The following is a 27,053-nucleotide window of genomic DNA, read 5'->3' as shown; positions in this document are numbered from 1 at the left end:
GACTGTTTAAAAAAATAGCCTGTCTTGCTTCTCTGCAAATGGGACATTTTACATGAGAAATAATCCAGCTGATTCTTTTCTCCACAGTTTGAATAAGAATGAACTGGCCTGTGGTTTAGTAGGGATTTGGGTCAGGAATGAGCTATGCTGTCAGGAGAAAAGTCTGTTAAAGATGGGAGTTTGTGAGCTTTTGGTTTTGAGTTCCAAATATTGATTTAGACATAAGTTCAAGAATTTAAGACCCTATACTGCTGTTTATTTACCACCTCTGAGTCACAGTTTCTTCTTCCATGAACTCAAAAGTTAGTCCAAGAAGTAAAAGAGATGATGTGTTTAGCATATGGCCTGTTACGTGTTGAGTGCTCAATTAATGTCATTTATTAGTGTGTTGTTTTGGTTTTTATTTCATGGAGAAGGGAAAAACATCCAACCTCTGTTTTCAAATCTTCCCCAGAAGTATGGTCACCTGTCTGTCAGTCAGTCAGTCAGTGCAGTTGCTCAGTCGTGTCTGACTCTTTGTGACCCCATGAATTGCAGCACGCCAGGCCTCCCTGTCCATCACCAACTTCCAGAGTTTACTCAACCCATGTCCATCGAGTCGGTGATGCCATCCAGCCATCTCATCCTCTGTCGTCCCCTTCTCCTCCTGCCCCCAATCCCTCCCAGCATCAGGGTTTTTTCCAATGAGTCAACTCTTCGCATGTGGTGGCCAAAGTACTGGAGTTTCAGCTTCAGCATCAGTCCTTCCAATGAATACCCAGGACTGATCTCCTTTAGGATGGACTGGTTGGATCTCCTTGCAGTCCAAGGGACTCTCAAGAGTCTTCTCCAACACCATAGTTCAAAAGCATCAATTTTTCGGCACTCCGCAATGGTCACCTGTACAAAACAGCTAATAATGTTAACCCCTTCACACCAATCCTGTTCCCATTGAGCTAAGTGACTGTGATTTGCCATATAAGTGTCTAAGACTGTAAAAGGCCCTTCAAATAATGAATGACTTTTTCAGGGAATCCTCCTTTGGCATCTTATTGTAAATTTTGACCCTTCCTCTTTCTCCATTTTCCATATGCTTCCCTACTTTTGACTGATGATCTATCCATTTTCTGAGAGACGTGCCTTTTAAAAATTATAGTAAATCCATGGCTGATTCATGTCAATGTAGGGCAAAAACCACTACAATATTGTAAAATAATTAGCCTCCAACTAATAAAAATAAATGAAAAAAATTTGTTTAAAAATTTAAAAATTATATTGTGATGGTGCATTTTAAAGTTGCTCTTGATAATTACATCCATTTTTTACATTAGATGCTTTGTGTTTATATTGCCAGAAGCATGAAAATTAATACTTATATTACTTTCTTGGTATAATGTGCTTCTTGTCATCATGTAAAGTCTCTCTTTACCCTAATAGTACTTTCTGACTTAAATTTTCTTCTGCATGAAATTAATATTAAAGCATCAATTTTCCTTTCTGTAAATGGAACATTATTCAGCACTAAAAAAGATAAAATTACACCTGATAGGGATGAATCTCAAAAACATTAAGCTGAATGAAAGAAGCCAGATAGAAAGATTAAATGTAGTAGAATTTATAGAAAATTTACAGAAAGTTATAATTTATAGAAAATTAGAAAAATTATAATTTATAGTGACAGAAATCAGGTCAGTGATTACTAGGGGACAAGTTGGTTGGAGAAATTGACTGAGAAGAGACATAAGGAAACCTTTCACAGTGAGGGAAACGTTCTGTACCTTGATTTGTAGTAGTAGTGACAAATTTATATTTATTTGTCAAAGCTTATCAAACTATCCTCTTAAGTGTTGTTGGTGTTCAGTCGCTCAGTCATGTCCACCTCTTTGTGGTCCCATGGACTTCCACATGCCAGGCTTCCCTGTCCTTTACTATCATCCTGAATTTGCTAAAACTCATGTCCATTGAGTCAATGATGCCATCCAACCATCTCATCCTCTGTCACCCTCTTCTTCTGTCCTCAATCTTTTCCAGCATCAGAGTCTTTTCCAATGAATCCCTCTTCACATCAGGTGGCCAAAGTGTTGGAGCTTCAACTTCAGCTTCTGCATCAGTTCTTCCAATGAATATTCAGGGTTGATTTCCTTTAGGATTGACTGGGATGGCTTTTATGGTATATAAAATATGTTTTAATAAAGTTGAATAATATAAAAAGATCTGATTTGATGGTTCCTGTTCTTTACAATAGGAGCTTTTTTGCCCTCATTATGAATGATGGTTTAGTGCCACGCAGGTTTCTGGGTAGATAGTCATTTTCCCTCATACTTCAGATGTGTTATTCTATTACCTGCATATCATTGTTGAGGAGAACTTAGTCAGTCCAGTTGCTTATGTCTTCTTTTCCTTCTTCCAATAGCTTTGAAGATTTATATTTTGCTCCAGAAATTGTACATTTTCACTAAGATATATATAGTTGAGGATTTGTTTTTTAATTACTGTATTTGAAATTTAGTATGATCCATAATAACTTACTTCTTTCTTCAATTCTGGAAAGTCCCTGGACATTCCTTCTTTGCATATTGGTTCTTTCTCATCTTCTCCATTACTTCCTTCTATAATTCTTATCAGATATACATTAGACTTCTTATTTTAACTTTCTAATTTCTTAATACCCTTTTCACTTTTCATATTTTGGGTACTTATATCTTTTTGTGCTACATTATCCAGAATGGTTCCCTTAGGCCTGTCTTCCACTTCAGTAATTCTCTTTTCACCTGTTAAGGACGTTTATTTCAATGAAGGATTTTTATTTTACTCTTAAAATGTCAATTTTTAATACTTTTCAAACATGTCTGTTTGTTTTCTACTGTCCAGTTCTTGCTCTGTGTTCTGTTTCTACCTTTATCTCCTTGCACATTTTAAATGTGTTTACTTCTAAGTCTCTTCACTTTTCTTTATTATCCCAGGTCATAGTGTGCCGTTCCTACTCTCTGCTGTGTCTACATCCTGTTTCCCTATATGGTCTGTGATTTCGGATCATAAGTCGATTTTCAGAAGGGTTTGTTTAATGTGTGCATCCCACAGGATCTGGAGTGGTTTCGAGTTTGCCTCTGTGAGGTCCCTAGTGATTTCACTGGTCCTGGCCTAATTTTTATGTTTAACTTCTTTGCTAGATTGTGTTTCCATAGAGCATCATGACAGTATCTTCCCTCCCACAGGCTCTTTTATAAAGTGCTCTTGCCACTTTATTTAGTTCCCCTTGCCCTGATTCCAGGCTGCCCTGTGGCTGGCTTTAACTAATAGAATGTGGTGGAAATGACATTTCATAACTTCCAAGACTGGATTTTAAGAGATTCCCAATTTGTATCATCACCACTTAACTTGCTCCCTCTTGGAGGCCAGTCATCATGTTAGATGCCTAACTACCTTGAGACTACCATGCTGTGAAGAAGTCTGTGCTGTCCACATACAGAGGGAGAGGCTGAGAGAAAGAGCACCAAAGCAATCAAACATATGAGTGAAGATTTCTTGAACCTTTGCCTCACTCTAGCTGAGTCAACAGATAGATGCAGCAAGTAAACGACCCAGCCTCAAGTAGAACAGAACCATCTAGCCAAGTTTGACCTGAATCCCTGACTACAAGATCATAAGCAAATAATTTCTTTTATATTGAATTTTGATATTTGAAATAATCTGAAACTATCAAAAAGCTTCATTTACATAGTCACATAGGAATGACCAAAACTCCAATTTTCTGTGGCTTTTATATTTCACAATTCTATTTTAAAGCATATTTGCTTTTTATTTTGTTTTTAAGTTGCATTAAACATTGATCAAGATTTGTAGGATCAACTAACCTAATGACAATAAAATTTTCTTCTTGTTTCAAGTTTCAAAATAGGAGGTCCCTGGCTGTATCTTTTCCCCTCCAAATTTGAACTCTGCATTAGCAAATAATTTTAATACACCATGTATCCACAGGTTTCTGATTCTTAACTGATGCTTTTCCACTCATTAAGTGTTATTCGCTCAGTCTTGTCTGACTCTTTGTGACCCCATGGACTGTAGCCACCGTGCTCCTCTGTCCATGGAATTCTCCAGGCAAGAATACAGGAGTGGGTAGCCATCCCCTTCTCCAAGGGATCTTCCTGACCCAGGGATCAAACCCAGGTCTCTTGCATTGCAGGTGGATTTTTACCATATGAGTGACCAGGCAAGCATAGTATAGGTAAATGGCAAGCTATCTTACCACTGCCTTAGTCTAGTGGATGTAGCCTTTCAAGTCCATCTTTCACTGAGGTCTTTCTATGTTCCCCACAATGACTGAAAATGCATCCTAGCTCATTAGGACAATTCTCAATCCCTCTGGGATGACTTACTCTGATCGTCATAAGGAAAAATGAATATTTCCTCTCTCATGCTATTCTTCTACCTGCAACATATAGTAGTTTCTAATTTTTTTAAATAGGAGGAGATTTTATTTTTTAGGTCAAGATATTTTTATTGAGGAAAATCCCATCTTTTCTGTCTCACTGGCCTTTTCCACTTAGGTATGTCTCAGTCACACCGAACTGCCTACTCTTCCTATTCATATCCCGTTCTGCATCCTGTTTGTAGAGTTGCTCATGTTGTTCTCTTTGCATGAAATACCCAACCCTCTGGTGCCCATAAATAGATCTAACCAATCTTTCAGGCCCTGCTAAAGTGCTTTCTCTTCCACAAAGACTTTTTTTGATAGTTCAAGCTGTAATCTCTCCTTATCTTGAAGGCCAATGTTTCAATTGGTCTGTAATTGTCTTCTGATTCCTACCTTCTCAGGACTTTAAAGCATAATGGTTTAAAACAGAAGTTGGTGAAGTACAGCTCACCACACATCCAGTAAACTGCTGGTTTTTGCAAATAAAGTTTTATTGGAACACAGTCACACTCATTCATTAATGTACCGTGTATCGTTACTTTGGCAGCCGCAATGGTAGAGTTGACTAGTTGGAACAGAGACCGTTAAACCCAAAAAGTCTAAAATATTTACTATCTGGCCCTTTACAGAAAGATTTTGCCATCTCTGGTTTAAAGCATGAGAACTAGACTTCGTATCATTTTTTAACATTTATCAACTATTTGATCCACAGGTTTGCACTGGAGGTCAAATGATAAAATGGGAATGAACTATTTTGGAACCTTTACAACATGAACATAGAGTATTTCTATTGCAGTTACCTTTGCCTTAACTTAGACCATATTATAATTTACCTCTAACTAAATAAATCCTTCTCATGAAGAAATGAAAAGAAAGTAGAAAGATCATGGTGTTATGACATTATTACATTCTTTTCATACTACATATATATATATATATATATACACATATGCACACACACATGTGAGGTGCTCTAGATATGAGCTTCACTAAGCAAATAACTAGATTAAGCTTAGAAAAATAGAGGAAAATTTTTCCTTTGTAAGCTCTAATGAGGTATGTTATGACTGCAAAACAGACCAGCACATCTTTGGTTGTTTGTGTAAAATGTCCATCTCAAGATGATATTTAGAGAGTAAGGAAGTTGATGTTGCCATTTCTAGGCATGAAAGGATCCTTCAGCTTTTGTGTTCTTGCAGAGACAGATTTTGGAAAATAGAATGTCAAAGATGGTTTATCAGAATGGATAAAATAAGTGAAAGGTCACTGTCAAGAAAATAACCAAAAAATGGATAGCTCCATGATGATGGTAAAGGGAGCCCCCTTTTAAAGAAAAATGTCCTAGCCAGTGGTATTTTAAAAGAAGGAATTATGTCCCATCAGGAAGTTTTGCTTCCTTATCCCTTCTGAAAAAAAATTATTAAATTTTTTTTCTAGGAAGGAGACCCCAGTAAACTATAAATTGTTTTCTTCACCGTTAGTGCAGTGAAAATAGCAAGTGGGAAGGAGTGTTTAAGGAGCCTGGCATTCTGCAGAGCATCAGGGCCTCTTTAATTAGGAGAGAGGCTGTCAGAGAAGATGGACAATGTTCCCTTTGTTAGAGCAACACAGTGTCTTTCAAAATCATATTTGTTTTTAAACTCAGTGGATTTGTATACAACCATGATGAGAAACAGTTTAGATGCTGCAGAAGAATATGAATAAGAGATGTTTGCCTTAAAAAGTGTAACAAATAATGATACAGGTCTTGAAAACCAGGAGTTGCAATGAAAGAGTGCTATAAAAAGTTTACTCAAACTTTGAAATTTTCTGGTAAATGAGTTATATCGGCTTGAGGGGGACTATAATACACATGGATACTTTGGATATGAAAATGGAATCAAAACTATTCTCTTTTGGCAGTAAAAGTAAATTTTATGACAGTGGATTCTTAGTTACTTTTTTTTTTTCTTTCTTGGACTTCAATTTTATGTACATTCATGCAGTAGTAAAATGATATAGATAGTGAAAACTTTAAAACATCTAGAAATTTCTTTGACTCAGAAAAGGGAATCAAGAGGGTTTATTGTTTCCAAGTATGTTAGTGATACCAGATTGTCCAGGGAATTTTATCTCTGAGACAAATGGTCTGTTATGGCTGGCTACTTAATAGTGTATTTATACCTTAACGAGGCATTTCCTTTAAGAGAAGTGCCCTGGGAATCAGAACCAGTTATTGAGATTCTGCCCAGGTCTCTGTGCATATAAAATGCATTTGTAGTGTTTATTTTTCCCAATGTGCTTTTATTATATGCAATACTAGATTACCCAGAGTATAAAAAGCAGCAACAAAGTAGGGACACTAAAAAAGAAGCAATTTGAGGTGGACAGAAAAATTGATACTGTGTGTGGATGTGTGTGTGTGCATGTATATTTATTCTTCATCAGTTCAGTTCAGTCACTCAGTCATGTCCAACTCTTTGTGACCCCATGGACTACAGCATGCCGGGCTTCCCTATCCATCACCAACTCCCGGAGCTTGCTAAAACTCATGTCCATTGAGTCAGTGATGCCATCCAACCACCTCATCCTCTGTTGTCCGCTTCTCCTCCTGCCTTCAATCTTTCCCAGCATCAAGGTCTTTTCCAGTGAGTCAGTTTTTCCAAAGTACTGGAATATATATTATTCTTCATATATATATGTATATATAAAACAGCAGTTAAAATAAACTAAGTGTTATATAGAGAACTCTTTTGTCTCAATTCGTATGGTTAAAAATGTTTCTGTATATGCTTGTACACTTTATAAGAGCAATATTGCAAATAGAGTTAACATTTCTTTGAAAGCTGATATTTTTCAGGGTCACACTTAGCAATTTTAAGTGACTTAGCACACACACATATATATATATGCATATATATGTATATACAGCATCAAAGTAATTTCCATAAAAATAAACAAGAGCTTTGTTGGACTTTCAGCTAATTTGTGTTTTAGTAGGGTTTCTGTGCTGAATTATATGTTGAGGGAAGGGACACCATAATATTTTCAATCAGAACATGATTACATGTCTTGCATCAGACTGGGCCTTTTAGAGGAAATTAAAGATGCAGCCCTTTTCTACAAGGAGCTTGTTACTTATACAAGCATGAAATATACCCAGGAAACAATTAGAGTCCTAGTTATAATTATATTTGTTTGACATTTATTTAGTTTGATTATGTTGCTAACTATCATATTGATAGAGTCCCTTATTAAACTGTTAAATACCATATGTCCGAAATCTGGGTAATTTGCAGTTACTGATTAAATACCAAGAGAGATAATCCATCACACCGCAGGTAGATGATCAGAGAGCATCTCTCCATAGCTGAAGTTTGCCCAGCTGTAGCCTAGCAGACTAAAAAGTATGGGAATAAGCTTCATGGGAACCCAGCTAACTGAAACCTTCAAATAACTGGATTTTCCCCCTTGCACTTAGGCTTGATGAAAAAGAAGCAATGCTAGGACAGTGACCAATGAGAGAAATTTTTTCACTGAGTTCCTGAGCATGGTTTTGAACCACAATAAGTAAAGCCCAATTTCCTAGCCCATCTCCATGTGTAGTTCTGTTTAGTGAAAACAATTATTGCTAAGAGAGGCCTTGAAAAACATCAGCTTTCAAAGGAATAATAATTCTGTTTGCAGTATTGCTCTTATAAAGTGGACAAGCACATTCAGAAGCATTTTTTTAACCATAAGAATTGAGGCAAAAGAGTTCTCTATACAACCCTTAGTTCATTTTTACTGAAATCACAGTTTTATTTACTTGGCTGTATTCTACCATTGAGATAACTAAGTTTTATGTGTCTGGAAACATGTTCTGTGGCCTGACACCCTTCTGAGGGTCTCTAAGGATGGCAACATCGCTAATTAGATCTATTAAAAAGATCCATCAACTAAGCTCACAATGTAATGAAGAGTATCCCAATTACCACATGAGTCAGAGTTACAGGAAAGTCCATAGTTTAAGAGAGGAGTTGAATGCTGCAGGTACTATACGGCCAGGAACTGCGTTTGCCTTCTTCAGGGCTCCGTGTCTAATGCTAGTGAATTTGTTGAATTAAGTATTTCCTATTAGAATGGTCTTCATATAGATTGTAGCTTTTGAATTGGTCATATAGAGATGCTGCTGAAGAAGAGAAGGAAAGACCTTCTAGGGGGAAGAGTGAGTGGTGAAAAAAATGCAGAGGTGGAAAGAGAAGTGGGGAGTGAGGAGTGGGATTAAAAACTTCATTGAGTTAGAAAAAGTCATTTAGGAGATTATTCAAGATACAATATCAGCTTTAAAGAAATATTAATTCTGTCTCATCTAATGCTTAGACTTGGTGGTGGCATTAGAGAGGTATTATTTTATGTGTGTGCAGTTTTATTCTTCTATACATTATTCTTATCTGTTCCTCCCCTCCCTCCCACACACATTTTAAATTAGAAGAAGGATCATTGCTTATTGCTAGGGTCAGCTTGGGTTTTAGCTCTGAAACACCCCGAACAAAATTGTCAACTGGGCATGTCTGCACCCCGAGGTGCAGTGCTAAAAGAAAGTTTTGCGAGATTCCAGAAGTATTTCATTTGATAGCATGTCTTCACTTTCATTCAAGATGAACTCTTGGCTAAATCTCATTATTTTGCTATTCCTGAGTCCATAAAGAAGCCACTGAAGTGTGCCTGAAGGATACTAGTGTGTTGATTGTTAGCATGGCTGAGTTGGTGCATGAGGCCTTTGGCACTGTGTACCCTGCGGAAATGCCATCTCAAATGCATCATTTTGCTGAGTGCCTCTGCTCAATGCCAGCTCTGGTTTGTCCTCTGAGTAGGCGTGCTTCCTAGAAATTACCCTTCAGCTGACCCCACAGCGCATCACACATTACACGTTTAGTGATGTCACTCCCATTCCCCGGCTGCAGACAAGAGACGTCTGAGAAGAGGGGGAAGTTTACCATTGAAGGGAAGTGGAAAATGTTTATTTTATGTCTCATCAGAGGCTCGCTGCCAGACACACATTTCAGGGCCCAGTATTCTGGACCTTCAGATGCACATGGACACTGGAGTGTGGAGAATACAAGTGGAATGCAAGACCAAAAAAGACATGGGGAGGTCAGAGTGGTGTGTAATGACTTTAATTTGTTGCAAGGAAAATGTCAGTTTTCACATAAAGGAACATGTTGGAGAGATTAGAAGTACTGGAGCTAAGTATCTCTAAAGAATGTTGTAAAATTTCCTTTTCAAATATGACAATTCTCTCATTTCCGAAATGGATTAAATTAGCACAGTCTTGCCTGAAAACAGGGGTTAATTCAGATGCTCGCTTAAGACATTTGTGCATCGGCCAGGTCTGTGTGACCGCTTCATGTCATTCAAAAATACAGTGACTCTGCAAATAAAAGCGTCCTCCTATACTTACTTCCTCTAATTCCTTTCTGGGGTTAGCAATATTTGGGTTTGCTGAAAATAAGAAAGAAAGAGAAAAGAAATGTGGTTTGGCGGGGGACTCTATTTAGTAATATGAACACCTTGAATGTTTAACAGAGCATCCATTACTCATCAGTAATTCAATCACCATTCTCTGCATAGCTAAAACTTTAATGACATTTTATGTAATCTCTGTTTACAAGAAAAATAGTGTGTGTGTGTTTGTGTGTGTGTGTGTAGCAGGAAAAACAGAAAGACAATAAAGACAATAAAATAAAAGATATTTTTAAAGTCAGTGGGTAAATATTTCATTTTAAAGCATACAGTGATAGAATGTTGATAGAAATATTTGGGGTTGGAGGAGGAATAAATATTTTGAATCTGTGTATACTCTAGAATTAGTTAATATCATTATATTTTTACAAACTTTGCTTCCTAAAAAGTTATTTGAAGTAGCTCACATTCATTCAACAAACATCACTGAATGCCACATAGTTGTCTATATTTGTTGAAAATAGGTAAGAAGTGTCAAATCAGACAAAATTCATAATGCCATGTACAGTGAATGTAATTACTAATAGGAGACAATTCTCAGTTTGGTCTTGTAAATTTATGTATATCTTGCCTTAGGGTTTCCCTGGTGGTTGTGATAAAGAACCAATGCAGGAGACGCAAGAGATGCGAGTTCAATCCTTGGGTTGGGAATATCTTCTGGAGAAGAAAACGGCAACCCACTCCAGTATTTTAACCTGGAAAATCTCACAAACAGAGGAGCCTGGCTGGTTACAGTCCATGGAGTCACGCGAGTCAGACACGACTCAGTGACTAAGCAACAACAACAGCATACCTTGCCTTTGTTCTGAATTATCTTTTCAAGAATGTTTGTACAGCTACCAGTCTCAGAAGAGAAAGAATTTTCTTCAGGAGCAAAAGGTCAGCATGCTTATTGCCTATTATAAAGATCTGAGTTCCCTAAACTCAAGGTTCTTCTACTATTAATAAAGGTAGCCCACAGTGGGTGCAGGTATGTGGTTTTTAATTTATGTTGTAAGATTTGGGGCTTGGGGATTGGGTGCAAATGCTGATACTCTGCCTGGAGTAATTGTTGTGCGTGCTAAATAGCCCTCTTCCTGTAAATTACAGTCCTGTATCTCTGGTCCCAGGATCTTGGGCTTCAGTCAAGAGCCACAGCTATGTACAGATACTTCCTTACTTTGCGTGTAGGGTGAAACCTCAGGCCCTTCACAAATCATGTCAATTACATTAAGTATTTGCACTTTATTCAAACACTTGAGCCAAACTAGTACTTTCTCAAGGTGAAATATCTTCCTTGGTTTTTAATTTTCTTGTTAAATTTAAACTGAAAAACATTCTCAGGGGAAAAAGGGTAAAGGATGTAGTAAACGAAGAAAGAGGTAAAATGGGGTGATGGGAATATCAAAAATAGTGGAAAAAACAGGTCAAAGAAAAGAGCAGGGTGTAGGTATGAAACATTTTTGTATGTTTAGACAAATGTAGTTTTTAAAAAAAATTTTAGGTTCATCCAATGGCTGTATTAATAGACATACTTTTGAAAATACTGTTGAAAATACAGAGAGGCTAGTTTATCAGGAGAGAGGTGGTTTAATAATTTTCACCTATTTTTAAACGGCAAATTTTAATTACAATTAAAAAATGGAGAAAATGGTAACTCATTTAAAATGTAAGCTGATAAGAGATAAAGGAAATGATAGTTTTCTAGTGTTCTAATCATGCCATGCTTGTCCTGAATACTGCTGAATTCACCACTTGGAAGAGAAGACTAATCTTATTAGGACTATGTTATAATTTAGAATATGACTTCTTACTATTTCTTAATTACAAAAGTGTCAGTAAAAACTGCAAACTCAGTTATTTAAATATTTGATACCTTTGAAAATCCAGATCTCTTCCTCTATTAGACAAAACGAATTTCTTTATAAGATCTGATTCATTTCATTTTAATAAAAATAAAGATAAAATACAGTGAAATGAACTGGAAAGAATAATAGTATAAGTCAGAAAGTAATTTTTAATGAGAATAAATACTGGATAAACAGAATGCATTGTGACTGATTAAAAAATACTGTACATAGTGATTTTTTAAAAAGTATCATGATGGAAATAAGGCAGCTTTCATTTAGAGGAAAAGCATCACTGATTTCTTAATCAACTGAGAACACCCACAGGGGTAATTATAGGCCACTCTTGTCATTAAACATGGACTGCAAAATTCATCTAGATCAAGTAATCAGTCTGTTGATTAAAAAATAAAAAAGACTAAGATTATATATGCCTTAAAAAGAAATATAAAATGATCTGAGAATATCATACATGGTGGAAGGATTACTAATACATGCAAAATTCTTTTCTCAAGATCTTTGAGTAGTGTCCAAAATGGTAGGACAGCCTGATTTTTCAGGCTTATAAATTTGGGGCTGTTAACACTTTCTCACTTGGCATTCTTCGTTATCTTTTCATAGTTGCTGTGTTTCCTTGTTTGTAGCACAGAGAAGTGAAAGATGCAAGGAAGAAAGAAATAAGTCAGGAAGCTTGTGATCTATTTGGGAAATAAGGCCAAGAATAAAAGTCAAAATAAAGATTCAGATAATAGGAGAAGTAAATGTTAGAAGAAATGCCATGAGATAGGATGTGATTAACCAACAAAGATTTTTGCAAATTAATTGCTAGAATTCAAATAGGGGAATCTTTGGTAAACTAGGGTGTCCAAAAAGTCACCAATTTGATTCAGCCATGAAGGATGGTTAAAAACTGGCTGCATGAAGAGTACAAAGATTAAGATGGGGTTGACAAACCAGTTTTGGGCTAAATCTGCCTGGAAACTACGTTATATAACCTGTAGAACCAAGAATGAATCACACATTTTTCAGTTCAGTTCAGTTGCTCAGTTGTGTCCAACTCTTTGCGACCCTATGGACTGCAGCATGCCAGCCTTCCCTGTCCATCACCGACTCCCAGAGCTTACTCAAACTCATGTCCATCGAGTCAGTGATACCCTCCAACCATCTCATCCTCTGTCATCCACTTCTTCTGCCTTCAATCTTTCCCAGCATCAGGGTCTTTTCTATTGAGTCAGTTCTTCTCACTAGGTGGCCAAAGTACTGGAGTTTCAGCTTCAGCATCAGCCCTTCCAATGAATATTCAGGACTGATTTCCTTTAGTATAGACGAGTTGGGTCTCCCTGCAGTCCAAGGGACTCTCAAGTGTCTTCTCCAATACCACAGTTCAAAAGCATCAATTCTTCAGTGCTCAGCTTTCCTTATAGTCCTACTCTCACATCCATACGTGACTACTGGAAAAAACATAGCTTTGACTAGACGGACCTTTGTTGACAAAGTAATATCTCTGCTTTTTAAAATGCTGTCTAGTTTAATCATAGCTTTCCTTCCAAGGAGCAAGCGTCTTTTAATTTCATGGCTATAGTCACCATCTGTAGTGATTTTGGAGCCCTCAAAAAGAAGTCTGCCACTGTTTCACCATCTATTTGCCATGAAGTGATGGGACCAGATGCTATGATCTTAGTTTTCTGAATGTTGAGTTTTAAGCCAACTTTTCACTCTCCTCTTTCACTTTCATCAAGAGGCTCTTTAGTTTTTCTTTGCTTTGCCATAAGGGTGGTATCATTTGCATATCTGAGGTTATTGATATTTCTCCTGGCAATCTTGACTCCAGCTTGTGCTTCATCCTACTCAGCATTTCACATGATGTACTCTGCATATAAGTTAAATAAGCAGGGTGACAATATGCAGCCTTGATGTACTCCTTTCCCGATTTGGAACCAGTCTGTTGTTTCATGTCCAGTTTTAACTGTTGTTTTTTTAACCTGCATACATGTTTCTCAGAAGGCAGGTCAGGTGGTCTGCTATTCTCATCTCTTGAGGAATTTTCCACAGTTTGTTGTGATCCACACAGTCCAAGGCCTTGGCATAGTCAATAAAGCAGAAGTAGATGTTTTTCTGAAACTCTCTTGCTTTTTTGATGATCCAGTAGATGTTGGCAATTTGATCTCTAGTTCCTCTGCCTTTTCTAAATCCATCTTGAACATCTGGAAGTTCTCAGTTCACGTATTGTTGAAGCCTGGCTTGGAGAATTTTGAGCATTACTTTGCTAGCGTGTGAGATGAGTGCAATTGTGTGGCAGTTTGAACATTGACTTTCTTTGGGATTGAAATAAAAACTGACCTTTTCCAGTTCTGTGGCCACTGCTGAGTTTTCCAAATTTGCTGGCATATTGAGTGCAGCACTTTCACAGCATCATCTTTTAGGATTTGAAATAGCTTAACTGGAATTGTATCACCTCCACTAGCTTTGTTCATAGTGATGTTTCCTAAGGCCCACTTGACTTTCCATTCCAGGATGTCTGGCTCTAGGTGAGTGATCACACCATCATGGTTATCTGGGTCATGAAGATCTTTTTTATATAGTTCTGTGTATTCGTGCCACCTTTTGTTAGAAAAAAATAAAAGAAGAATATTCATAACACTGAAAATTTATAAGCAATTTAAACTTCAGTGTCCACCAATAAGGTTTTATTGGCACACAGCCACTATCCATTTGTTTATGTCTATGGTTGCTTTTGTGGTGCAATGCAGACTGTACAATGTACATGTGTACCACAGGTACAATGTGGTACAATGGCAGAACTGAGTAGTTGTGACAGAGAATAAATGGCTTAAAAAGTCTAAAATATTTACTATATAGATGATTACTAACAAAGCTTGCTGACTCCTGATGTAAGAGAATAATGGGCAATGATAATGGAAAGGAATGTTGGCATGCTTATAGTACACCCAGCTTGAGATGAAAGGAACCCTTTTTGAACATAGGTTTTGAATATAGGAGGAAGCCAAACTGCCTCTGCTTCCTAAACACATCACCTGTGCCTACAAATGTTTGTTAAATCAGAAAAAATGAACAACAGTGTTTCAGATTCCTAACCCCACTGTTGCTTTAGAATTGTTGCTCTTCAAAAGAATGAATGCCATTTCAGCAAAGGCCATGTACTTTGACTCTCTGAGGTTGTCCATCCTAACCTCCCACAAGTGTGCTGTGAGCAACGTTCACTGATTTTGACATTGTTGGACGTGAAAGAGTACCTTGTGTTTTGGGGCTTTTCTAGGAATGTATTTAGATGACTCCTCCCTGGACATTTCTTTTCTGGATTGTATGACATTATTTGTCTTCTACTTTTCCTACATAGCTCAGATAGAGCTACAAAAAGTGAGAGTTTGCACTGACACAAAGAATTGACCAAAAAGCAAACTCTCTCTAGAGGGTTTGTGAGAGCCAGATCATTAGAGAAAAAGTGGTTCAGGCAAAGACACACTCAGAAGGAGGCCAAATGTTAGACTACTCCTGTGGGTGTTTGTATCAGATCCACCGTGGATGCATTTCAAATACCAAATTTCCTCTAATATTTTAAGGCAGCGTGTCACCAAGCCTTGCTAAGGGGTGAAATATAAGAAGAGTGTAGAGAAACACATGGGAAGAACCTCACCATAAAAAGAAAACAAACTCTGGGAAATGTGGTTAAGAAATATCAGACTCAATTAATAGTGGAGGCTTCAATAACCTTAGAGAAATCCAATACAAACCAAATTCAAATGACATGCCAGTGCTTCTAGCCAAGTTTGCTTTCAGTTGACTATGTTTTAAAAAAAATCTTAGGGGGAGTTCTTTAAGGAAACCAAACCTAGTTAAAACCTAGATTTTTCTAGGTAATAAAAATTAGGTAAAATACTAATTTCACATTTTTCTCTTTTACTTAAAAACAGATATTTGTAAACGAGACAAAAATTTTTTTTGAGAAATGATGGGAATATCATTTCTCAGTAGATCATTCGGTAGAGTAGAGCTGAGATGAAGTTAAGGGAGAACATTGAGAATGAGAAAATATATAATATTTAAAAAATGCAGTTTAAAATAAAAATGCATAACTTGTTTTGGAGCTAATCCCAGATAAGTATGACTATAGTCAGGGATAATGATGAAATCTGGATTAGAACTGTGTAAAGCTTTGAAAAAGCAGTAAGTTCAAGTGTTGGGAATGTAAAATGGATGAAATTTTGGAATGATCTTCTACCCTAAATGGAGGGAAATAAAGCTTAACTCACAGGCCAATATAATCTCATAAATACTCACCGGGAAGAGCACAACCACAGGATACTTGGATATAGATACAGATGCAGACACACACATGGACATGGACAAATAGATGTGCTTTAGGGTATGAAAAAGTTCCTAGGTCAAAATTGTAACCGTGCAATGCATTCTAGAAAAAAAATTATTTCCTATCTTGGCCGAGAATGTAAAAAAATGACTTCCCCACAACATTGTATAATGGATCTTCTAGCCGCAGTCTCCTATAGAAGCATAATTTATGTAGTGGATGACAAGAAGAGTTTTATGATATCTGGAATTCATTTAAAAATTTTAGATGGGAAAAACCGAGATCCAATTAAAACCTTAATAAATGACTCTGTGTTGAATACAAATATATTAAATTAATATGTGTGCAAGATGAAATTGGAAAAGTTATGGGAGTTTGAGTTTTAATTCTATTTCTATCAGGAAACATTATAACTCAGAGAATTACATGGTAATGGGACTGTTTACAATGAAGGCAAAACTGAATTTAAATAGGACATTTTAGCCCATGACTTGTCATAACTTACAAAATCTCAGCCTTAAGGCATATTAAAATTAAGGTGAAAGGCTGGTGAGGAAAAGGAAGATGGACCATTAGAGCCCAGAAGAATCCACAGGAGGCTGATGTAACAATAGGGCCAGTTCCCAAGGATCTTACCATGGAGGAACGCAAGGGCTGGCAGGCTACTATACAGCAGGCCCCACCCACATCATACAACAGCATGTGAGTCTTTGGTCAGATGAAATTCTCATGAACAGAGGGTGGTAATAGCTGGTTTTATGGGAAACCTGGATGGGATATGCAATGTCTTTGTTAAAGTAGGTCCCAGGAGCTAGGGGTTGATAGATACAAGTGAGTATACCTATCCTGTACACTTAGAAACATAGAACGTATCTGCTTCCCACATACTTACATATTTGCTCTAGGTTTTGTATCCTAGACTGTATCCTGCACGTGGCACGCGTGCGTGCTAAGTTGCTTCAGTCATGTCCAACTCTTTACAACTCCATGGACCATCGCCCACCAGGCTCCTCTGCCCATGGGATTCTCCAGGCAAGAATACTAGAGTGGGTCGCCATGCCCTCCTCCAGGGAATCTTCCCAACCCAGGGATCGGACCCCTATCTCTTACATCTACCTGCATTGGTAGGCAGGTTCTTTACCATTAGCGCCACCTGGGTAGGTCCCAGTATGTATTCTAGAGAGGATATAATCTTACCCTTGGTTTTCTGACTATCAAATCTAAGACAATTAGATTAAATTTGAATGGTGCCAAACGATAGAGATTGGGCTCCTAATCTACCTGGGAGCTGAGTGTAGCAGTTATGAGGGCAGACACAGAAGTCCAACTATCTCGGTTCAAATCTCTGTTGCCCTGCTTACCAGCTGAGAATGATAACATTCATATGGATGTCATGAGGATCAAATGGGATATTGTATATAATTGTAGAGTGCCTACGGTTGGTTATTATTATTTTTAGAAACAGGCTTTTGGTTTTAAGTCATGTAACTTGAGACTTGGAAAATTATGCTATATCTATGGACTAAACTAAACTATTCCTATAGTTTGGCCAGTTTTAAAACAGACAACCAATACCACCTGCATATCTGGCTGTGCCTTCATTCCCTAATAGGTTTAGAATATGCTTTTATTACCATCCAACTGCTTTTTTTCTCACCCAACTTCTGTCCAGCTCAAAGAGTGACTGTTAATATTGTTTTGTAAAACTTTTGGTCCAGACTTACTTTAGAATTGTTTGAGTTTGTTTTTAGGTTTTTATAAAATATGACAATTCCTGCCTCTATTTAGTTTTAATTTAGGAATGCTGACAAAAGAATAACATTTTGGGAAGTGTGGACATGAGTGGGTGGGAGTTTGAGAGATCCATACACAAGACTGAGGGAGCTAGTGAAACCCTCTTGGCGATGGACCCAAGCCATAGGATGCTAGTTGTTTACCTGCTCCGTGTTTGTTTATTTTTCTGAGACACCCAAGAAGAATGGAAATCATCCTATTCTTACTCTCTTTAGTCAACTTTTTTTTTTTTGCTTTAGAAAAGAGCTACCATTTTGAGAATGTTCATAGTGCCAGAGACTGAGGTGAGTGGATTTACAAGCATTACCTTATTTTTCACAAGGAATTACATATTATTAAATAAACGAAGGATTTAAGAGAGGTTAAGAAACTTGATCAAGGTCATCCAGCAAGGAAGGGCTCAAGGGGGGTGCTCGCTGGAGTCCCCTGTGTTGTCTCCCAGAATGGCAAACCTTCTGGATGGAGAAAAGAGAGCTCTGTATGCTCTTGCCCTTCCCACCTGCCACCCTGTCAGATTCAGTCTCTCCTTATAGCTTTGCTTCCACTTTTATAAGGATCTTGTTGTGTTAGTCACTCAGCCATGTCCAACTCTTTGTGACCCTTGGACTATAGCCATCGGGCTCTTTTGTCTATAGGATTCTCCAGGCAAGAATACTGGAGTGAGTTGCCATTCCCTTCTCCAGGGGATCTTCCCAACCCAGGGATAGAACCTGGGTCTCCTGCATTGCAGGCAGATTCTTTACCGTCTGAGCCATTAGGGAACCCTGGTTAAGGACCTTATCACATTGTATTATCATATATATCTTATCTTTCCCACTTGACAAAACCTGAGATAATGTTAGAGACCACAGAAATCATTCTCTCATCTCTGATAGAGTCCGGTAGTACTTCAGTAAAAGTTTTCTCCTCCAGTTAAAGTTAGCTCAAAAAAATTTTTATTCTTCTAGTAGCATCTCAATAAAAGTTTGTTGAATTCATAAACAGATGAATTACTGAGTGTTCCTGACCCACTGCAGACCATGAGAGAAAGTGGTGGTTTAAAACATGCAGTCAGGATCAAAGAGTTCTTCCTTGAAAATACAGCAGATCTCTGAAACAGATGGAGGGGTTGGAGGAAGGAGTGGGAGAGTAGAATCTCCCTCAGGGAGACTAAAAAGAGGAGTTTCCCTTGGGAGCAGGCCAGTTCCTCCACAGTCTCAGCTTCTGCAACCCTTTTCTGAGGTTCCTCCTGCTCTCCCAGGATTTTTCATGTTCTCATCAAGAAAACATCAAATGCCTTGAAAGCCGGGGTTTCTGCATTATGGTTTGTAAGCCAGTCTCAGATGTCACAGTCACCACTGGCAGCCCGCAGTGGCTACAAGCCCTGACGCCTTGTAGGGAAACTAGACTGGGCTTCCAGCAAGTGAAACTTCTTTTGGGTAAATATCTTGGGCCTAGTTTTAATATTTATCTGACAGACCAAGTGGTGGATATCTGTGTATATACACAGGTTGGTGTCTCCCTTTTTCTGCTATGTGTGTGATGTTACTTTCCTGGTAGAAATAACTGTTTCTCTTAGTCAGTTCTGGATGGGGAAGGGGGCTTCCTGAAGAGAGGTGGAGAGGGCCCAGGACATGTCTTCTCCCAGATCACCTGCTTCATAGGCGGAGCTGCTATACCTCACTGTGTTTTAGCATCAGAGTATTCAGGTTGGATGGTGAAAAATGGCCTCTCTGGATTTTCAATGCTAATAGGAAAGTTTAGATCTAACCTTCTTACTGAAATTGCAACAAAATTGTCAAATTCTAAACTTGTTGCAGGAAAGGGCAAAATCCTGTGCATGTGCACGTGTGCACACACACACACACACACACTATATATATACACATATATATATATAGTTAATGTATACATATGAGAATATACTATATTTTAACATATACCTATATTCTTTACAGTGTATTTATGTATACACACATTATTCATGGGTTTCCCAGGTGGTGCTGGTGGTAAAGAACCTGCCTGCCATTGCAGGAGATGTAAGAGACACGGTTTTAATCCCTGGGTTGGGAAGATTCCCTGGAGAACCGCAGGCAATCCATTTCAGTATTCTTGCCTAAACACGTAAGCTTAAAGCAGGAAAGAGCAATGCATTATCAGTTCAGTTCAGTCGCTCAGTCGTGTCCGAGTCTTTGCGACCCCGTGGACTGCAGCCCGCCAGGCTCCTCTGTCCATGAGATTCTCCAGGCAATGAAATATCATCGAACCCAGGTCTCCCGCATTGCAGGCGGATTCTTTACCGCCTGAGCCACGAAGGAAGACCTTGTGTACTTAGAAACGAAATATATCCTACATAGACTCCAGTTGGTTGCATCTTTCCCTGATTGACATTTGTGCTCCCTTTTAATGGCAAATTAATTTTAGATAAGGCCATCACAGGGTTTTAAAGTAGGATGAAGGCTCTTTCCTTAACCAGCTTAGGGAGAATTTTGCTACTTTTGAAGAATCCTTTGATGTACCCAAAGCCTGGAGAGAGATGATTCCAAACCCACTAAACTTCTTTAAAAGTGTGAAGTGTCTGCTATGAGTTCTCTGATCTGTTAGCGAAGACCGAATCGAGGAGAAGAAAAGGCCACTTTCTCTCCCCAGCGGGACCCATCTGAGCTCCCAGCCTGCTGCTGAGCGACATTATATACGATGAACAGACAGAAGTTTACAGAAAAAAACAGAAATGAAAAAGTAGCAAGCAACGAGAGGCAGCCGCAGGCGCCAGGGACGGCACGTGACCTGGGGGCGGGGCCTCGCAGGCCGCGAGCCAGTGGACGGGGCCGGGGGCGGGCCCACGACCCGAGGGGCGGGGCCTGTGCCCGCGCAGCTCTCACCGCGGTCCCCTTATTTGGATCTGCGGGAATGTGGGCTGGAGCGGTCCTGCAGCGGTACCAGCCTCCAGCCTGTCGCCGGGACTGCCCCTGACCCAGGCGCGCCCGCTGCTCGGTGGCAGGAGGGCCGGCGGAGCGCCATGGCCTGCATCCTGAAGGTAACGAATCGCATCTATGGCTCGGACGCGTGGTTGGCCAGCCTCTTGCTGCTCAGAGGCGCGGAGTCAACCGCGGTCCCACCGCATCCTCATCTCAGTTGTCTTTCCCTGTCGTTGATTTTCTTTTTGTTCCTTTGGCAAATGCATATGGAGGGAGATTCAGAAACATGTAGCTGGCACGGCTTCTCTTCCCACCATTCCTGCCTGCTCGCGCCTGCATTGAAGAAACTGCAGACTGTTGGCTCCAGGGGAGAGCAGTGCTGTGTGCCGAATAATGGGGGTGGCAGGGAGGGGAGGGGTGCTCCAGCGAATCCCGCGGCCCCGATGCCTGAGGCCTTTCTGAATCCACGCGCAGCAGAGCAAAGGCTGGCCACGGATTATTGGTGCTGAGGAGTAGAGCGCTTTTGAATGGGATGAGAGTGAGCAGAGGGAGTTCTACCTCACATTTGATCATATGAAGACAGAAACTTCTGAGTTTATAGGTAGTCCCTTAGGAATGAGTTTTCTGTGAGATCAGCTAACTCTGTGTGCCCAAAGTTCCACTTCGGAAAAGTTCACAAGAGGATGTATTTATTAGTAGAGAATTTCAAGCCTAACTTTGGCTAAAAAATTTAAACAGTCGAACCTTTCTTTTGCTCACAAACAGACAAAATGTTTTCACTCCCTCTCAGAGTCTGCTCAGGCGCCCCTTCTTTGTTGAGTTTTCTTTCTCCACGTGTGTTCTTAGCCTGAAGTGAACATCTTTCTAGGTTCACAGCCTTGTAGCATCAGGTGGGAGGACTTGGGGTGAGTGCCTCACCTGAGAACTTTTTATTCTACAGGGAATTTTGTTTATTTTTTTCAAATTTTTTCAATTTGTTTGTTTTTTCATTTTTCTGCACTATTGTTTCTACTGGTGCCTAACCTGACTCCTGACTGTATGAGTCAAGAACATTCACAGCATGAAAGTTCCCTGGGCCTTAACTGGAGAGTGTAAAGGCCTACTCGTTCCAAGTTTGGGGAAGCTGTTTGTGACAGAGGAAAAACACCAGAAATCAATTTGTGTGTGTGTGTGTGTGTGTGTGTGTGTGTGTATAAGTGTGTAAGAGCATTTGTTTTTCTGTGGGGTGATTTGAATTGAAGCCATCTACTGCTATATTAGTTACCTGAATCCTCTTCCAACATGCCTTGGTGTTAATGATTCAAATAAGAGACTAATCTAGTAGAGTTTGTTTCCATTTCTTATAGTTAAGGAGATGAGGTATTTCCTGTGACTTCTCTGAACTTCCTTTGTTTGATTTCGGAACATTATCTGGGACGCAAGATCAAATAATACACTTTTATTATTTACATTTGTACTACAATGTGGGATTTTTACCTTGGAGACTTCTAGCACAAGGACCGAAATATGAATATGAGTCATCTCTACTATTTATTGGGTTATTAGCCTAAAGAAAAGTTGAATGTGACATTGATTGTTGGCTGTCTTCTTCCCTTTTGATTTCTCCCCTATCTCATCTTGCACATGTTCCAAACATTTTTAAGACATCTCAAGCTACAGATGAATCTGATCCAACTTTGCCTTTCCAGCCCCTCACACTGACCTCAGACATTTGGGACATATCTGATTATTCCTTATTTTTTCTCCACTGAAACCAAGCTGGGGTGCAGACAGGTAAACTGCAAAGAGCAAAGGCTTTGGACTCAGGAAGACCTTGGTCTAAACTCAGGCTCTGCCAGATGCTACCTGTGTGACCCTGGACAAGTCACTTAAAACATCTCTTAGTCTCAATTTCCGCAATACAAAATTAAAGTAACAGTACCACAAGGTTGTAATATTCCACAGGGTTGCTGTGGGGATGAAATAATATATGAAAAATATATCATGGAACAGGCATTCAATATGTGCTAGTTTCCCTCATAAATAATAATAACTATAATTTAATTAACCTTTACTATATCCTCAGCTCATTTCATATAACTATTATTCTTATGTCAAGCCCTACAAGGTGAGTATCATTGTTTAAAACCTCATTTTACAGATGAGGAAGCTGAGGCTCCTGAGTTTCAGAGATTTATCCAAGGGAACAGGGTTAAGGGCAGGGTGAGCCTGGACTTAGATTCAGATCTTCCAGCCTTCTTTATATTTTAACTGTGTTCCCTATACTTTCCCATGTGATGACTTTCTAAGTTGCCCTAAAACCATTCCGAGTCCTTACCACCTTTGAGAAACAAAGTACCTTTTGCAATGGTGGTCTTAATGGCCTGTGGTGGGCCTTTTCTCCTTGTCTTTGAAGGACTATGTGTGGTGCAGTGGACAGTCCATACACCTGGATTCCATGCAAGCTTGATCTCCTGCATATATTAGACAGTCACTGCAACTTGGAACCTCAATTTGCCCAAGTTGTAGAATGCCTGACAGAGTTCTGTGAGGATAAGATGATATATTGTTTTTGTTGCTTTTGATGAAATATTTTCTGCCATATCCTGGCCCTGGGCTTGCTGTTGGTATCGCAAAATGTATAAGCTATTGGCTCCATTCTCAACTGGCTTCCAATACAGTAAGGGGGACAGAAAAGTAAATGAATGTTTATGTTACAATGTGAAGAGTAATAGGTCTGTGGAAGGCATAATGGAAGCATGGGGAGAGAAAGCAATGAACCCTCTAATTGGACAATCAGGACGGACTTCTCACTCGTATATGATTTGAACTGTAATTTGAAGATTGAATATGATGCAGTGTGATGAAACTTGTGTTTTAGAAGGATAACTTTTGAGTCAGGGTCAATTTCCTTGGCAAAATATAGTTTTCTCAACAGAGTTTAGAGGTAGATCTTATTTTCCATTTTTACATATGAGAAAACTGAGATACAAAGAGGTTGATTAACCTATTGCCTAACAGGCAATACAAAGAGGTTGATTAACACTATTGCCTAAATAGTGACCCTAAATAGGAATCCTTGACTAGCTAAGAGGAGGAGCCTATACTGTTGCAGCAAATGATGGTCTTTGGGGGCCATACAGATTATCCCTTCAAGCTGTTATGCTTAGTAAGGGCCCATTCTGCCCATGTGTAAAGCTGGTTTTCATAATGGAATAATGATTACCTCAGTAATCATTTAATTGTGGAATATATACTTACTCCACACTGCATGGACTTTGAAGAAATATGTGGGTTTTGTTTATGGCTCCACCACTTAATTTGTGCAACCACTAATAAGTTTCTTGATTTCATTGCCTCAGTTTCTGAAATGGAGATGATCATGCATTCCTCAATGGGTTATTCTACAGGTTAAATGGGAATATCTTCACATTAGTTAGAATAGGCTAGTTTACTGCAGTAAAAAACAGTCTCAAGTCTTAGAAGGTTCATTTCTTGCCATGCACCTGGTTAGGCAGCTCTCCAGGGGAGTTAGGCCATTGTGAACAAGCAAATCAAGGGCCACTCTCTTTCCATAGGGTGTTTTAAAAGTCTTTGAAATTTGGTAGACAAGAAAGATATGTACTTAGTATTTATTTGGTTATTAGTGAAATAAAACTTTTAAATTTATAAAAGTCATTTGATTTTCTTCTTTTATAAATTACAGATTAGTATTTGCTGTAATGAAAACCTATTTGTATTTTCTTTAATGATTTCTATCTTTGGCCAGCAGTTATGTTTTGAGAACAGTATCATGTATACCTTTGATGTTTAACATATATTTAGTGAGTTGTATTAAGGGTCTTTTTTTGGATTCTGTGCTGAAGTGTACACTGAGTGGACATGTAGACACAGGACACTTCTTTCTGCCTTGGAAAAGATTATGATTTTGCCAGGTTGCTGAGACTTAGGAACTTGAAGCAGTTAGACAATAGCACAGTAGGTGCATGACTAAGCTACTGCTATCTTCTCTACCTGTCACCTGGCCTTGTATGACATTGATCTTTTTTTGGAGGGCCCTGCTGTGAGGCGTGCAGGATCTTAATTCCCTGACCCGGGGTCTAACCCATACCCCCTGCAGTGGAATGGAAGCTCAGAGTCTTAACCACTGTACCACCAGGGAAGTCCCTACCTTGATCTTGATTGACGGGAAATTTGATGAGTGTTGATATCCAGTTATGTATGGGCTTGGTGTCTTCTCATTTACTCTTCCCCCTCTGCTCCAGACCTAATCCTTCACCATGCTGCATCAATTCTATCTCAGGGAAATCTCTCAACTCTGCACATCATTCTCCATCCCTGTCACCTCTGTCTTGTCCAGAACCTCATATTCGGTCTGTGTTTTGAAATAACCTCCTTTCCTTCGGGCTCCTCATAAACTCGCCCATCTTCCACATCACTCCCAGATTACTGTGCTGAAGCACAGTGCTCATCAAGCCATTTGTAGGCTTAAATGCTTGTCTTGGATCCCCAGCCCCTGCAGGGATAAACCCAGCTATTTAGCTTGGCATTCAGGATCCTTCTGAATCTGGCCCCTGCCCGCATATCTGGCCTCACTACCTACTACTCCTTTGCCCACAATCTAGATACTTATCTAGATGAATTCCAGATCTTCAGATATACCTCCTTTCATGGATCTGTGCCTTTGTAGTATAGTATAGGGATTGAACGCCTGGTCTCTGATGTCAGACCAACCTATTCCAGCAGTGAAATCTCTAAGCCTCAGTTTCCTCATCTGTGAAATGGGAGCAGAAATAGTGCTTACTTCTTAAGGTTATGAGGAATAAATGAACTAACTTCTGTAGAATAGGGCCTGACACATACTAAGTCCTTGATAAGTGTTTGCTATTAGTTGTTATCGTACATGCTGTTTTCTCTGCAGGAAACTCTCTGCTATCACTTTTCCTCCTCTGACAGAGTTCAACTTATCTTTCAACTCCTGTTTTAGTGTCACATCTGCAGTCAAGCCCTCCTCTGCCTCAGCAGACTTCCTTTGTGGCCCCATGGCTTGGTTTTTGTCTCTGTAGTGGACAAGTATTACCCTGTAATGTGAATTAGCTGTTTATATGCGCAACTCCTTTGTTTTACCATGAATTCATAAAGCCCAGGGACTTTAGTCGGTTGATCCGCTAGTGTTTCCTAAGCATATTGAGGGCTTCCCTGATTGCTTAGTTGGTAAAGAATCTGTCTGCAATGTAGGAGGCCCTGGTTCGGTTCCTGGGTCAGGAAGATCCGCTGGAGAAGGGATAGGTAGCCACCCCAGTATTCTTAGGCTACCCTTGTGGCGTAGCTGGTAAAGAATCTGCCTGCAATGTGGGAGACCTGGGTTCGATCCCTGGGTTGGGAAGATCCCCTGGAGAAGGGAAAGGCTATGTACTCCAGTATTCTGGCCTGGAGAGTTCCATGGACTGTATAGTAAATGAATACTGTTCTTGCTGTAAGTAAGACTATAGACTCAGTGAATAGAAAGGAATACCTAGGGTATAGGAATATATGAGTGGTGGTGTTGGTAGTTATGTAATTGAATCTTGGGGGCAAGAAAGGTCTTGTCTTATTCAACTTGATATCCATAACAACCAGTCTGATTCTTAGTAAAGAGATTCCTAAATGTTGAATGGGCTTCCCAAGTGCTCAGTAGTAAATAATCCACCTGCCAATGCAGGAGACACAGATTCTGTCCCTGGGTTGGGAAGATCTCCTGCAGAAGGAAATGACAACCCACTCTGGTATTTTTGCCTGGGAAGTTCTGTGGACAGAAGAGCCTGGTGGGCTACAGTCCATGGGGTCGTAAAAGAGTTGGACACGACTTAGTGACAAAACAACAATAACAAGATATTGACTGGGTAAATGATAATAATTTTTTTGAGATGCTAATTATAGACAACAGTCTAACTTGGCCTCTTCTAGGAATAGCTGAATTCTTTTTAGATATAGCGTGGATTTTTCACTCTAACATAAGCAAGTAGGTTGTAGTTTATCAATTAGTTTTCTTAAGTTGCTTCTCAGTTTTGTTTCTTTTAGATCTGTGACTGCTTCTCATATAAAATCTGGAGCCAATTTGAAATCTTCAGGGAGGGAGAACAGAGACCTGGACTTGAAAGGAGAAAGAAGGAAAGGATAGGAGTGACTTATCTCAGGTTATGATCATTTTGGTTCTCTGGGTTAAAAGAAACAATAAAAGCAAAAAACAAAAACAAACCTTAATATTCACAACCGTAATTTTGTGTTTCTCAAACTATGAGATATCAAAGGAAAATAACATGGCTTCACTGAGGCTGGACAGCCACAGAAACGTCACAGGTACACAGGTTGTA

The 27,053-nt window shown here is 39.1% G+C and overlaps 1 protein-coding gene across 1 annotated transcript in view; it reads left to right on the top strand.

The window, feature by feature from the left end:
* The first annotated feature begins 20,669 nt into the window (after positions 1-20,669).
* The window catches only part of ST6GALNAC3 (ST6 N-acetylgalactosaminide alpha-2,6-sialyltransferase 3), a 608,849-nt gene continuing 602,465 nt past the window's right edge, over positions 20,670-27,053 (top strand). The window contains exon 1 of the mRNA XM_043877626.1: positions 20,670-20,840. Coding sequence (XP_043733561.1) covers positions 20,823-20,840 — 18 coding nt within the window. The 5' untranslated portion in view covers positions 20,670-20,822. The remainder of the gene's footprint in view (positions 20,841-27,053) is intronic.

This window comes from Cervus elaphus, chromosome 20, assembly GCF_910594005.1.
Source record: "Cervus elaphus chromosome 20, mCerEla1.1, whole genome shotgun sequence".
Taxonomy (NCBI): Eukaryota; Metazoa; Chordata; class Mammalia; order Artiodactyla; family Cervidae; genus Cervus; species Cervus elaphus.
Note: the sequence above shows the minus strand (reverse complement) of the source record. Positions and strands in the feature narration are given on the sequence as shown.